Source organism: Enhydra lutris, unplaced genomic scaffold, assembly GCF_002288905.1.
Source record: "Enhydra lutris kenyoni isolate GAN:26980312 unplaced genomic scaffold, ASM228890v2 scaffoldscaffold66, whole genome shotgun sequence".
Taxonomy (NCBI): domain Eukaryota; kingdom Metazoa; phylum Chordata; class Mammalia; order Carnivora; family Mustelidae; genus Enhydra; species Enhydra lutris.
Window position 1 is genome coordinate 4886785 of NW_019154150.1, and position 13475 is coordinate 4900259.

The following is a 13475-nucleotide window of genomic DNA, read 5'->3' on the forward strand; positions in this document are numbered from 1 at the left end:
TTTATATGTATTCCATATATTCCTTATCTGTTCATCAGTCAGTGGACACTCAGGCTGTTTCCATAATTTGGATATTGTGGACAGTGCTGCTGTAAACATTAAAACACCTCTTTGAATTAGTATTCTTGTATTCTTTGGGTAAATATTTAGTAGTTCAGTTGCTGGATCCACAGTCTTGATTTGTCTTGAAATTAAATAGACGATGTCCTCATACTCTATTTTTTAAAAATTGTTTTAGTTGCCTGCTTCCCCCCTCTCTCTCTGCCTGCCTCTTTGCCTACTTGTGATCTCTGTCAAATAAATAAATAAAATCTTAAAAAATTGTTTTAGTTATTGTAATTCCTTTATTTTCCACATAAATTTTGGAATAATCTTGTCTATAAATATGAAAAACTTTCCTGAGATATTGATAGGAATAGCATTAAACCTGTAGATCTTTTGGTGAAGAATTGACATCTTTACTATGTCAAGTCTTCCAGTATATGATACAGTAGGTCTGTCCATTTATTTAGACCTTTGGTTTCTTTCATCAGCCATTTGCAATTGTTAGCCTACAAGCCCTGTACATGTTTTCCTGCATTCTGGGTTATTTTCTTAGTTTATGTACCGCAGTATGTGACAGTGTAGCACTGGTCTGCTTAATATTGGCAGGCATGACTGTGCAAATCTTCATGTGCCCTCTTTTCATACATCCAGTGATGACCCTGGCTACCAGGACCTAACTGCACCATCATTCTTGCATCCCTCCTGAACAATAATGTTGATTATTTTAGTCTTTTGACAGTGACATCTGATATCCCAGCAAATGGCATTGCCCACTACGGTGCTGAAAAACTACTCCTGATGTCCCAGCAGCGACACAGCTAACATAGACCTGGTTCACATTCTGCTGGGTAGAGCCTGAGAAGGAGTGATGCCCCCAGGCAGGTGGTATGCTGTCCATCCAGCTCAGGCACAGGCTTCAAGGGAACGAGGGCGTCTTCAGATGATAAAGAAGGAAGAAGAGGATGAGGGATACACTTCAGTGCAGGCTGCCAGGCCACAAACACTCAACCGTTCTGGCCAGGAACTATTTCGCCAGCTCTTCAGGCAGCTTCGCTACCATGAATCTTCTGGGCCCCTAGAGACTTTCAGCCGGCTCCGTGAGCTCTGTCGCTGGTGGCTGAGGCCTGACATTCTCTCCAAGGCCCAGATCCTAGAGCTGCTGGTGCTGGAGCAATTCCTGAGCATCCTGCCTGGGGAGCTCCGAACCTGGGTGCAGCTCCATCACCCTGAGAGTGGTGGGGAAGCTGTGGCCCTGCTGGAAGAGCTGCAGAGGGACATCAATGGGACACCATGGAAGGTGAGTGTGCACAAGTGTGCAGTGCCCAGTGAACTCCGCCTGTCAGCTAGCCACCTCATTTAGAGTGGGTGGGTGGGTTGGGTCTCTGAACCCTCAACATTGAGGAAGGCAGGGAATGTCTTCCCTTCTCATTCCCACAGCACCTGAGCAGCTGAGAACTAGACCCTGAGCGGAGGACCTTTGAGCTGGCAGCCCTTCCCACCTTCCCAGAGGACAGTCGGCTCCAGTAAGAGGGTCAGCAAGTATCTGTAGATGACAGTAATGAGCTTTTGGACACAGTGACTTAGGTTATGCCAGGCCATCTCCACATATCTAATTTGACTTGATATTGACCTGTTAATTGGGAGTAATGTCTCTCTTGCTGTTAGTCAGGACTCCTGGCTTCTGAGTACATGGTAAGACCTATAAATGCAGTGCACTCACAACATCTTCCTTCTTTCTTTTGAGGATTTGTTCTGTGCAGGGGTCAGGGGTAAGAAGAGTATTGAGGGACAGCCCAGGGCCAAGAAATTGGAAGACTTTATTTCACAGCCTCATTGTTCAAGCGTTGCTCACATTCTCCCAGATTCTCAGATTATTTAAAAGAATATGTGAAACTGATCTAACAATGAGAATTTATTCAGTGTATATTTGAATTCCCACCATGTGCCCAGCCCCAGCCTTAGCACTGTGAAACAGCTGACTCCCCCAGAGCTGGTGGTAGAGCAGCCAGTCAGTTAAAGTGAGCTCTGTCTGCTCCTTCTGCCCAACACAAATGAGTTTTTCAATGCTTCTTATAGCTTTGGAGATTTGTTTTTTGTTTTTCTTAAGAGCGTCTATCATTTTTATAGGCTTCTTTAAAATTTTTTTTCAATAAAAATATGTGGAACATATTTGACATACTTTTCTCCCAAATATAATATCAAATTAAGTAACACATTTGACTGAACATCTACCAGCAGTAAATGATAATATATCAATGCAGGTTATGACTATTAAAAAAGAAAACCTTTTTGCTTAACACTGGTTACTATTTTAAAAAATCTAAAAGAGCATTTTATCATTTTTACCAAAACACCAAGATGTTCAAAAGGATTGAAAAATCACTGATTAAAGCAAATAAGGTACATAGTAGGTACAAAATTGTGGCTTAATTACATTTAACTCATTTAGAGCTAGATAGAAGGTTTGAAAATACCTGATGGAGATGCAGGACCTGGTTGAAAGCTGGTTAGAAATTAGAAAACAGGGACACAGGGCGCCTAGATGGCTCAGTGGGTTAAAGCCTCTGCCTTCAGCTCAGGTCGTGATCTCAGGGTCCTGGGATCGAGCCCCGCATCGGGCTCTCTGCTCAGCGGGGAGCCTGCTTCCCTCTCTCTCTCTCTCTCTGCCTGCCTCTCTGCCTACTTGTGATCTCTGTCTGTCAAATAAATAAATAAAATCTTTAAAAAAAAAGAAAAGAAAAGAAAACAGGGACACCTAGGTGGCTCAGTCAGGCATCTGCCTTTGGTTCAGGCCACGATCCCAAGGCTATGGGATCGAGTTCCACATCGGGCTCCTTGCTCAATGGGGAGCCTGCTTTTCCCCTTTCCCTCTGCCTGCCACTCCCCCTGCTTGTGCTCTCACTCTCTCTGACAAATAAATAAATAAAAACTAAAAAAAAAAAATTAGAAAACAAAATAGGCTGGACGAACACCTCCCAAATTCTGAAAAATGAACAGAATGGCTCAAGATGCACATAAAATTGCATAAACACCCTGTGGTTTATCAGCATTGAGCAACAAGGTTCTGAGAAATTTCCCTAAACTCATTGGGCTGTCTGCTTCCATCTTTGTATGTTTCTTTATTCTCTTTTTGGTAGGGTTTGGGAGGAACAGGTTCATCATCTTTAGTCTGTAGCTTGGTATCACCTGTTTCATGGTCCCAGGCTAATATTCATCCAAATCAGTGTTAAGAAAGTTAAGAAAGAAGAGACCAGTTTCAGTCACAGGACCAGAAAAAACATAAAAGTTCATTCACTGTAAGCTTTCAATACTCATTTCTACATCAGGGATAGCCTTGCCTCAGAGACTGGAACCATTTGAAGTCCCAGGGCAAAGACTGCCTCTTTCTAGGTCTCTGTTTGGATGGTCACTGCCATTTTTTGTACCTGAGACCTTTCTCTTCTGTGATTCCATGGCTGACCCTCACAAGTAGCATTGCCTCTCTGGCAGTGTTAATCTCAGATTTACACTGGAAGCGGTCCTGCTTCTTGGAGGTCACTGGTTAGTAGTGCCTAGAGCAGTGCCTAATACTTGGTAGATGTTATCTGTCTGCATCTCTGTGGTGAACCATTATCATTTTAACTCAGGGATAAATTTCTTCTCTCTGATTTCTAAGTTCTAGACCAGGATGGGGCCTGAGGGGCTAGTGGGGATGTGTCACTGTAGCACCTGAAGCCTAACAGCAGTGCCTTGCTGGGTGCTTTCCCATGTTGTAGCTGGAATCTGGCTCCACCTGTCTCCCTCATGGCCCACACTAGAGCCCAGGGAGGCTAAGGGGTGAGGGTGTCCTCCCTGGATTTTCTCCTCTTCCTTTCCCCTCTGCTGTAGGTAATGAAGGGCCTGTCTTGCCCTTTCCTGGATCCCTGCCCTTAATGATTGGCCATGTGGCCTCCTCTGAGTTTGCTTTATGATTCCCATGGGGATCTTCTCACAACATTTTCTTCCCTCCAGGATCCAGCCCTTTCCCAGAGCCCAGATGTACGTTGGATGGGTACAGGAGCCCTGCGAGCCTCACAGATATGGCCCTCTGCTTCACCTCTCAGGAGCGGCTCTACTCTTGGGGACCACCTGGAGCCTCCCTATGAAATAGGAGTGTGTGACTTCCTGGCTGGCCAATCCGGTACTTGCCATCAAGCTCTGAGCTGTATGCCACACATCCCAAAGTAGTGTTGTCATTTCACCATCTGTCCTCTCATGAGAATCCCTTTCAGTTGGTGCTTAGCTCTGTGTCCTTTTTACCCTTCTGTAACCCATGTCTAACTAGCTCCTCTTCCCATTGCACCCCCCCAACTCGTCATTCCCTAACCCTCAGTGGACCCTGGGGAAATGTGAAATGGGTATTTAACAATAGTCCATACCTGCTCCTAGGCCCAGGACTCCTCTATGTGGGGGAGGAATGGACCTCCTCGGTGGGATGCCAAGAACTGGACTACCTTCTCTCATAGTTCTTTCTTCTCCTTCAGAGCCTCCTTTTCCCCAGGTGCCTGCCCTTTCCCAGAGAGAGGTGTGCCCAGGAGACCCATTGACATCTCAGGCTCAGGTGAGTCATAAAAACTTTGGTCCTTCATGACATCCCAGCATTGCTGCCTAATGGAGTCAGTGAGGCTCCCCCTATCTTGAATCTCTGTGTCTCTGAATGTGACCAGGTCCTGGAGACCAGATTATCCCCCTTGAACTCAGAGCTCTTCTGCTGGGTGATGCTCTCCCTTTCACCCTTACCACATCAATCCTCTGCTCACTCAGAGCCTGCCCCCTTCCGCTGCCCCATCCTAAAAGCCAGGAGCTATAGACTGACTCTCAGTCATAGGACTGTGTTTTTCAGGAAGCTGTGACTTTTAAGGACGTGGAGGTGACCTTCTCCCAGGATGAGTGGGGATGGCTGGACCCTGCTCAGAGGAATTTGTACAGAGATGTGATGCTGGAGAATTACAGGAATGTGGTTTCTCTGGGTAAGGCATTGATACCCCCATGCTTCTATCCACTTTTACTTCTACATTCTCACTTTTTATTACGGTGTCGAGACAGGGACCTGACTTGAGCTTTCACCCTGGCTTTATCACCTAGTCTTTCTTAAAACATGGTGATAATGATGCCTGTTTGCTGGATTATTACAATGATTAAAAATCATGTGTGTCAAGTTCCTAGTTAGACATCCAAATGGTATTGGTTGATTTAACTGATTTGAGGTGTCATGTGGCTCCCACCTCCAGAGAATCCTAGTATCCTATTCCCTGTGACTTCTTTCAGCCTGTTTTGTTGTGCTCAGAGCTGTTGGAAATGGCTATCTAGGCCTCCTGTCTGGCTTCCCCCACTAGCCTCCCTGGCCTTTCCCTTGTCCTTGCCAGGACCTCAGTCCTGAGAGGGTCCTGAAGAATAGTTCTGTATGATTTATCACCCTTCCATCTCATCCCATCCCATCCCCTTCTTTTTTGCAGTGGGACCATTCACCAAACCTGTTCTGATTTCCTGGTTGGAGGCAAGGGAGCCATGGGGTCTGAATGTCCAGGGAGCTCAGCCTAAGGGGAATCCAGGTGTTGCCCCCGCAGGTGAGTTTCAGAGAAGCTCTGGATCTTACTCCTCTCACATCTACTCTTCTCTTTCTTAAGGTCTTTTATACCAAGTAAGTCACAGGGAACACAACTTCTTTGTTTGCTAGAAGGAAGATCCTTAACAGTGTTGCTAAGGAGTGCTGGGCTTCTGGGCTTCTCCCCTCCAGACTGGCCTATTAGACTTTTGTTTCTGACCCTACCCCTTTCCCAGAAACCATTTTAGTAACTGTTCTTGCCCACTGGAGGGCTTCATTGTTTCACTCTTTTCCATTCAGTAATGCTCTTCCTCAACCCTCTGCTGCACTCCTTCTGGCCCTTGGCTTATACCCGATGCTCACCCCTTCATGCTCTTTGAAGAACCCTAATCGCACTCCTGCTTTTCTTCTTTGCCCCTACGATGGGTTTGACTTCCGATTCCTTCAGCCAGTCCTCCATGGAGCCCCTCCCCTGGGTTCTTGGGAGCCTTTTTATCCTCTTACCATTATTCCTCTTCCCTTTATCACTGTTTAACATTCACTTATCAATGCTGTTTTTCAAATGGATGTGATTTCTGCATGTTTAGCTGCTGTGCCCACCTTCCTTCTCCTCCTCTCTTCCCTATCATCTGGAACACTCTTCCATGTTTTGCCTTCCTGGACTATTTGGTAAAGATGTTGGCAGTTAAGCAGAAGCTTCACCACCCAAGATCTTGGCTTTTTTTTTTTTTTTTTTTTTTTTTTCTGTCCTTTGGTGCTTTCTGCAGTTCCAAGTATGGAATAGAGTACATTGTCTTGTGTTTTATTTTGTTTCAGGAGGTGAGCTCCAGATTAAAACAAACAAGTTCTTCTTAAAACGTGAACCTCTGGAAGAAGGAGAAACCTTAGCTATGCCATCAGAATCTTGGATGATGAGTGTTTCTGAGGGAATGAGACTCAGAGAATCTTTTGAACTGAAGAGCAGGCTAAAGGAACAATATGGAAACCCCATACAAGTAAGAGTTAAGAAAGAAGAGACCAATTTCAGTCACAGGAGAGAAAAAGAATCTGAAGAATCAGGAAGAAGTACTAGTCGTAATTTAAAACACGGCACATATTTGAGAGTTCCCAGAAGAAAGCGATCCCTTAAACATGGCTGTGGCAGACACTTCAGAGGGAGTTCATACCACTATGACTACAAGGAATATGGGAAAGGGCTCAGGCGCATAGTTGGTGGATTTAGCTTACATCAGAGAATTCATGCCGGACTAAAAGCAAATGTGAAGGATGCATGTGGGAAAGATTTCAGCCTTAGTTCACATCACCAACATGGGCAGAATCTTCACATGGTGGCGACATCGTATAAGTGCAGTGACTGTGGGAGGACCTTCAGTCACAGCTCTCATCTTGCATGTCATCAGAGACTTCACACTCAAGAGAAACCATTTAAATGCAGGGTGTGTGGGAAAGCCTTCAGGTGGAGCTCAAACTGTGTGCGACATGAAAAGATTCACACTGGAGTGAAACCTTATAAATGTAGTTTATGTGACAAGGCTTTCCGACGCATGTCTGCCTACCGTCTACACCAGGAAACCCATACTAAGCAGAAATTTCTTGAGTCTAATCAGTATGAGGAAGCTCTCACCTATGGCTCAGGATTTGATCATCATTTGAGAGACCAAAGAGGGGAGAAACCCTTTGACTGCAGCCAGTGTAGGAAATCCTTCCACTGTAAATCATATGTTGTTGAACATCAAAGGGTCCACACTCAGGAGAAACCTTATAAATGTACCAAATGTAGGAAAACCTTTAGGTGGAGATCAAACTTTACTCGTCACATGAGAATGCACCAGGAAGAAAAGTTCTGTGATGAAGATATATGTAGAGAAGACTTCAGACAGACCTCCAGTTGCAGTCAGCCCCAGAATGCCCCTGCTACAGAGAAAGCTTTTCCTTGTCAGCAGTGTGGGAAAACTTTTACTCGAAAGAAATCTCTCATTGATCATCAGAGAATTCACACAGGCGAGAAGCCATACAGATGTAGTGAATGTGAAAAAGAGTTTACCCATCGGTCAGCCTTTATTGCTCATAAGAAGCAGCATGCCATTCAGAGAAAACCTGAAGATGGGCCATCGTTTAGTCAGGACAGAGTTCTCCAAGTTCCTCAGAGCAGTCACACCACAGAGGAAGCCTACAAATGTAGCCAGTGTGGCAAAGCCTTCCGTAATCACTCATTCCTCCTCATCCATCAGAGAATTCACACCAGAGAGAAGCCTTATAAGTGCAGAGAATGTGGGAAAGCTTTCAGATGGAGTTCTAACCTCTCCCGTCATCAAAGGATTCACTCTTTGGAAAAACAATACGAGTACCGTGAAAGTGGAAACATGCCAAATCTGCAGCCGCAAATCCTCACTGGTGAGAAACCTTTTTGGTGCCAAGAATGTGGGAAAACTTTTACACGTAAAAGAAGTCTTTTAGATCATAAGGGGATACACAGTGGAGAGAAGCGCTATAAATGTAATCTGTGTGGGAAATCTTATGATAGGAAACATCGCCTTGTTAATCATCAGAGAATCCACACTAAAGAAAGACCTTTTAAATGTCAGTGGTGTGGGAAGGATTTCATTGGAAGACATACCCTCTGCATTCATCAGAGAAAACACACCAGAGTGGCACAGTCTGAATGCAGCCTGGCTGGGTTGTCTTCCTGCCAGGATGCAGGGGTGAGTTTACAGGAATTAAAACCAAGTGGGGAGAAGCCCCTTGAAGATTCTGAGGAAGCTTGTGACCAGAGCTCCAGGATCACCGGACTCCAGAACATACCCATTGGGAAAAAGTGCCATAAGTGTAGTACCTGTGGGAAAACTTTTAACAAAAGCTCACAGCTCATTAGCCACAAAAGATTTCATACTCGAGAGAGGCCCTTCAAATGCAGAGAGTGTGGGAAGACCTTCAGGTGGTCTTCAAATTTGGCTCGGCATATGAAAAACCATATTAGAGATTAGCTTGGGGTCTGATGGTGGGAGAATGGGTTCCTAGCACACCTGCTGGAGAACCCTTAATTATGGGAAGCATGGGGAAAACCTTCACAAAGGGTCTAGCCCTTTCTATTTTCAAATCTGGTGGCAGAGAATCCTGAGGATTCAGAAACTCAGGGCATCCCCTTTCTTACCTGCTGGGGAGTGTGATGCTGGGGAAGAACAGCAACCTGTTCTTTGGAGCCCTTCTGGAGGCTCGAGCACCAGAAGTGGCCTTTGCCCAGTGACCTGGAGCCCCCAGTCAGGTAATAAGTCTAAAAGCAGATACCATTGCCCTTTGTGGTTTGACAAAATGTCTGTGATGTAATGGGCTGTGGCTGGTGGGAAGGGGCCAGTTGAATCCTGTGATAGTAGATATACTGTTTGACCTTATAAGTAGCAGCAGCAGCAGCCCATGGACTCCTGGTCTCCCCCAAATGCTTCCTGAGAGTTCAGCTTTGTCCCTCATATCTCAATTTGGATATCTGCCACAGTTATAGAGTTGTCTCAGCAGCATATGGAGGAGAGCAGGGTTGGACTCAATCACTGGGAGAATGGGGCTCTCCCAGTGCCCTGTTACTGTCTCCACCCCACAATCTGCATGGGCAACAGCGGGCCATCTGTTCAACAGAAATGTGGTGATCACCTCCCATATGCCAGACACTGTTGTGCTAGAGACCCAGCGGTGACCAGAACAGACAAAAGATCTGCCATCTTGGATCTTTATAGACAATAAACAAATGAATTATATAGTACTTCAGATGGTGATATATATTTTAGACAAAATCAGAGAAGAGTGAGAGGCAGTGCTGGATTAGGAGGTGGGTTGCGATTTTAAGTAGGCTGGTTAGGGAGGACTTCAACTGAGAAAGCGAACTTGAGCAAATACCTGAAGGAGGTTAGGGCATGGACCCTGTGGTGTCTAGATCCAGGCACAGGAGGTGGAATCTTGTCTGGTGTCCTTGGAGGATGGCACTCCTGGGCTGGAGTGGAGTGAGCCAGCAGAAGATAGGGCCCCAGCAAGGTAGTGGCCCAGGCCATGTATCATGGGTCCCCAATGGCTCTAGAGCTTCCTCAAAGGAAGGTAGAGAGCCTTTAGACAGTTTTGAGTTGAGTGATGGGGTCTGAATCTGAATTACACTTACAAGGTTAACCACAGACCCAAGGACTCAGTGAAATTATATAGCTGAGAAATTTTTATGCAGTTATCTCTGCTGTTAGTTTGCAATAAAGGGACACTCTCATCTCCCCTCACAGAGTCTGAAGTTCTGTAAGGCCTCCAGCTCTCAACAGTTATAAACGTTTAATTATTGTGCTTGCTTGCATTTCTAACTTGTGTACACTGTTGGGACCCTCTAACCTTTCATGTAGCTTTCTTCGCATATTGGATCCGGTGCTGGCATCGGGTTCAACCCAAAGGTACCAGTGCACATGACTGATGCCCTTTGGAGAAAAAGGGGCCTGGAGAGGGAGGCACCTTCATCTCACTTGCCAACTTGACTTGAAACAAGTCAATTAGCTCAGTGGCATAAAGAAAAGGAGTGATTTTTCTAAAATTTGTGTAAGTAGTAATTGCTTCTGATTATTGAAGAGCTCACTTGAATATAAGAATAAATATCTCACTTGATAGTAGAGGATCATCTCAAACTACATTTTACTGCTTTGAGTCAGGGCACACTGGTGGAGCAGACCATTTCTTGTAGTGAGAAGAAACCAACCTGGAAAATGTCCTTTCAGTAGAGTACAAGTAATCTTATCCTATCTGGTCGCTTGTGGGCATTTGAAAATGAAGACTTTTGAAACTTTGTGGTGATGTCACATGGAATAGAGGGCAGGGAGGAGGATCAGACATATATGTTTGTATTCTGGCCCCCATTCAGCTTTCTACTCAGGAGGGTTTGGTAATCCTGGCTCTTCATCCTTTTACTACAGCAGCAGCTGCCCATGGTGTGGAATCAGATGTCCCATCTCTGGTATAGTGCCAAAAACTGGCTCTGGAAGTGTCTGGGCGTGGGTCAGAGTCTCATGTGCTGAGGGCCCAGGGTCATGGGAAGGGTCTTGGAGTTACGAGATCTGGGTTCCAGTCTCAGTGTGCCTTTTCTTGGCAGGATAATCTTGAACAAGTTGCTGAACATCTGCATCTGTTTTCTGGCATGTAAAATTAGAGTAATTAAGCTCCCTGATTCCTAGGATTGTAGAAAGAGGGCTTGGTGTGCAAAGGCTCTGGGTTAGGTAGCTGATCTCTAGAATCAGAGCCCTCACAGAGCTGCGGCTCCAACTCAGCTTCAGCTTCAAATCTGGTGCCACAAATGAGGAGATACCCACTTTCTGTCCATATTTTCGCCACCCCCCAACTCCTTGTGCCACTGTCACTTCACAGAGTTCCTGCCCCAATAGGGATGTTCTACAGCCATTTTTATAAAGTGAGATATACTTCTAAACATTCAAACCAAATTTTCAGGTGTACAAAGAAGTAAAAACAAATCCCTCTATACTGAGGTAAGCCTTTAATATTTGGGGATTATATTGATGGAGTCTGTTTTATAACCTAAATTTTTAAATAATTTTAAGTATATCAGTAATATATGGTTATTATAGAAATATTAGTAAATATAGATTAGCTAAAAGAAGATGACTAACTACTTGCAGCTAACTACTAAACATTTTTGGTGTAATCAGTGTTGGATTTAACTTCATTGCCAGCCTCTGAACAGCCCTGGACCGGCCTGACTTCTTCTGTCTCCTTTCCACAAGTATAGGCCATATCCATGCTGGCCAAGGTCCTCATCCATCAAGGCTAACCTTTGTCATCCCTAACCCTTGTCTATCTAAGCCCTCTCCCTGGCCCCACTTCTCTTGGTGCCTGTTTCTTACTCTGCTAGATGTTGTCCAGATTTCCAAGAGTTAGGCCTACTACTGCAGCCAGACAGGGCACTCTGGAGACCGGGTTGGGTGCTTATTTACCTGCCTGCCATACAAAGACTTTGTACAAAATTACTTCTATTAAGGAATATGGAACTGAATTTAGTTCAGCTTAGTCAGGATTTGGAGTGTTTTGAAGGGGCCCTGAGTTCAGTGTTGACTGAAGGTCACCCACAGGTGCACTAGTTAGCACCAGCGGTAGGTGGTTCTAAGCCATGAGGCTCCAGGTGACAATTACTGACTGTGTCAGCCACCAGTTCTTGTCCATTCTGGCCTGGAAAACATGTAGGCTTTTTTGAACCCTGCCTTGCTTTCTTTTGCTGCCTAGGAAGAACCGAAGTTGGGGCTGAGGAGAGCCAGAGTGCTAGGACTCCCAGAGAGGAATAGATACTGGAAAGTCTTTGAATCAGTTCAATGTGGTTGACCCTTGCCACGCTGATAGGCCATCACCTCACACAAAGACATGTACAGAGAAGAAAGCACAGGAAATTCTTCTCACACTTCTCAAGATGACAAGTTTTACGAGCCCTAGCATGGGTTCGTATGTAGAACAGTGAGAACTCACTGCTGTGGGAGTGGAAATTGTAATAGCTCCTGTGCCAGGCAGTCTACAAAATCTTATGATGTGCACACTACCAACAGTTCTATTCCTGGATAAACCCTAGAAGAATTTCATGTAGGGAGGGACATTTGTATAAAACTGTTCATTGTTATACTGTTCATTGCAGTATTGTTTAGGTAGTAATATTGGGAAAAGCCTAAATGTCCATCAACAGAAAAAAAAGTTGTTTTTGGTACTTTGGGAAGTGAATATGAAAAAGCTAAAGTTACTTCATTCAACATAGATAAATCAAAAATGCTGAGAAAGTTGCAGAAGTTATGTACAATATACAATTTATGTAAAACATACTGTGTATCTGTGGGCACATTATTTAAACTTAATTTGTGTTTCACTTTTTTAATGAAATGGAATAGTAGTTGCCCACCTCACAAGATAATTGGGGGTGGGGGAATGATTAATTAAATAATGCATGTAATAAGGTATTTTGATTAGCAGCTGGCATGTAGGCATTGTCATAGTAAACAATGTTGTAACTGTTTTGCACAATAATACATTCCTGTGGATTCAAATTATATGATGAAGAGTATAAAATCATGTATTGGAATGTCATGTGAAAGTCATGTTCTGCCTTTTCACGGCAGGAGCTGCTGATGGAATAAGGGAGGGTAGATGGAAGCTGCAGTTGTGTTTTCATTTTGATAATTGATGTAGATGGGTCACATGTTGCTTAACAGGATAGTGTGGTGTATGTGTGTTTTTTTAACTGCTTAAAATAGTTAAAAATAAAGTGTTTTTAAGCATGGGCTGTGGCATCTTATGATTTTTATAGATATCCTAGTTCTGCCATTTATATAATGTTACATAGAGTAAGTCTTTCAATCTCTTAAGGCTTTAGTTTTCTCACCTACAAAAATGAGTAGCAACACAAATGGCTATTAGTAAAGGAATGGTTGAACAGTTCTGGTGCATCTTTGATGGAATACCATGCATCCTTTTTAAAAGATTGAGGATATTCTCTGTGTATTGACACATGATGTCCAAGACAGAGTTTATAGGAAATTATGAGCTCTATTTTAACATTTTTGCCTAAAAATAGCAAGTGAAGCCAGAAGCTCTAGACTCAAACATTTAAGAAAAGGGGGGGGGGTGGAGTTTAAGAAATAGGATCCTGTGGATGGAGAAATTTAGTCATTCCATTTTATTAGGTAACTGAAGGAAGATGAATAAATGTTTATATCCTCAACTGGCACATCTAGTAATCTAATGCTAACCCTATAGGATAGCAAAGAGGACTTGTATCACCCAGGTTATAGTCAGGAGCCAGAAAACATACCAGTTACTTTAAGAAAAAGAACTCAGAATTGTTTAATAGGTATATCTAAGTAAC

General features: G+C 44.1%; 1 protein-coding gene across 1 annotated transcript; it reads left to right on the forward strand.

The window, feature by feature from the left end:
- Window positions 1-386: 386 nt before the first annotated feature.
- On the forward strand, window positions 387-13157 carry LOC111159112 (zinc finger protein 445). The gene is made up of 6 exons (XM_022521516.1): window positions 387-1342; window positions 4036-4204; window positions 4548-4624; window positions 4907-5033; window positions 5520-5630; window positions 6425-13157. The coding sequence occupies exons 1-6, from the start codon at window positions 914-916 to the stop codon at window positions 8590-8592; spliced, it is 3081 nt and encodes a 1026-aa protein (XP_022377224.1). The 5' UTR covers window positions 387-913; the 3' UTR covers window positions 8593-13157.
- Window positions 13158-13475: the final 318 nt, after the last annotated feature.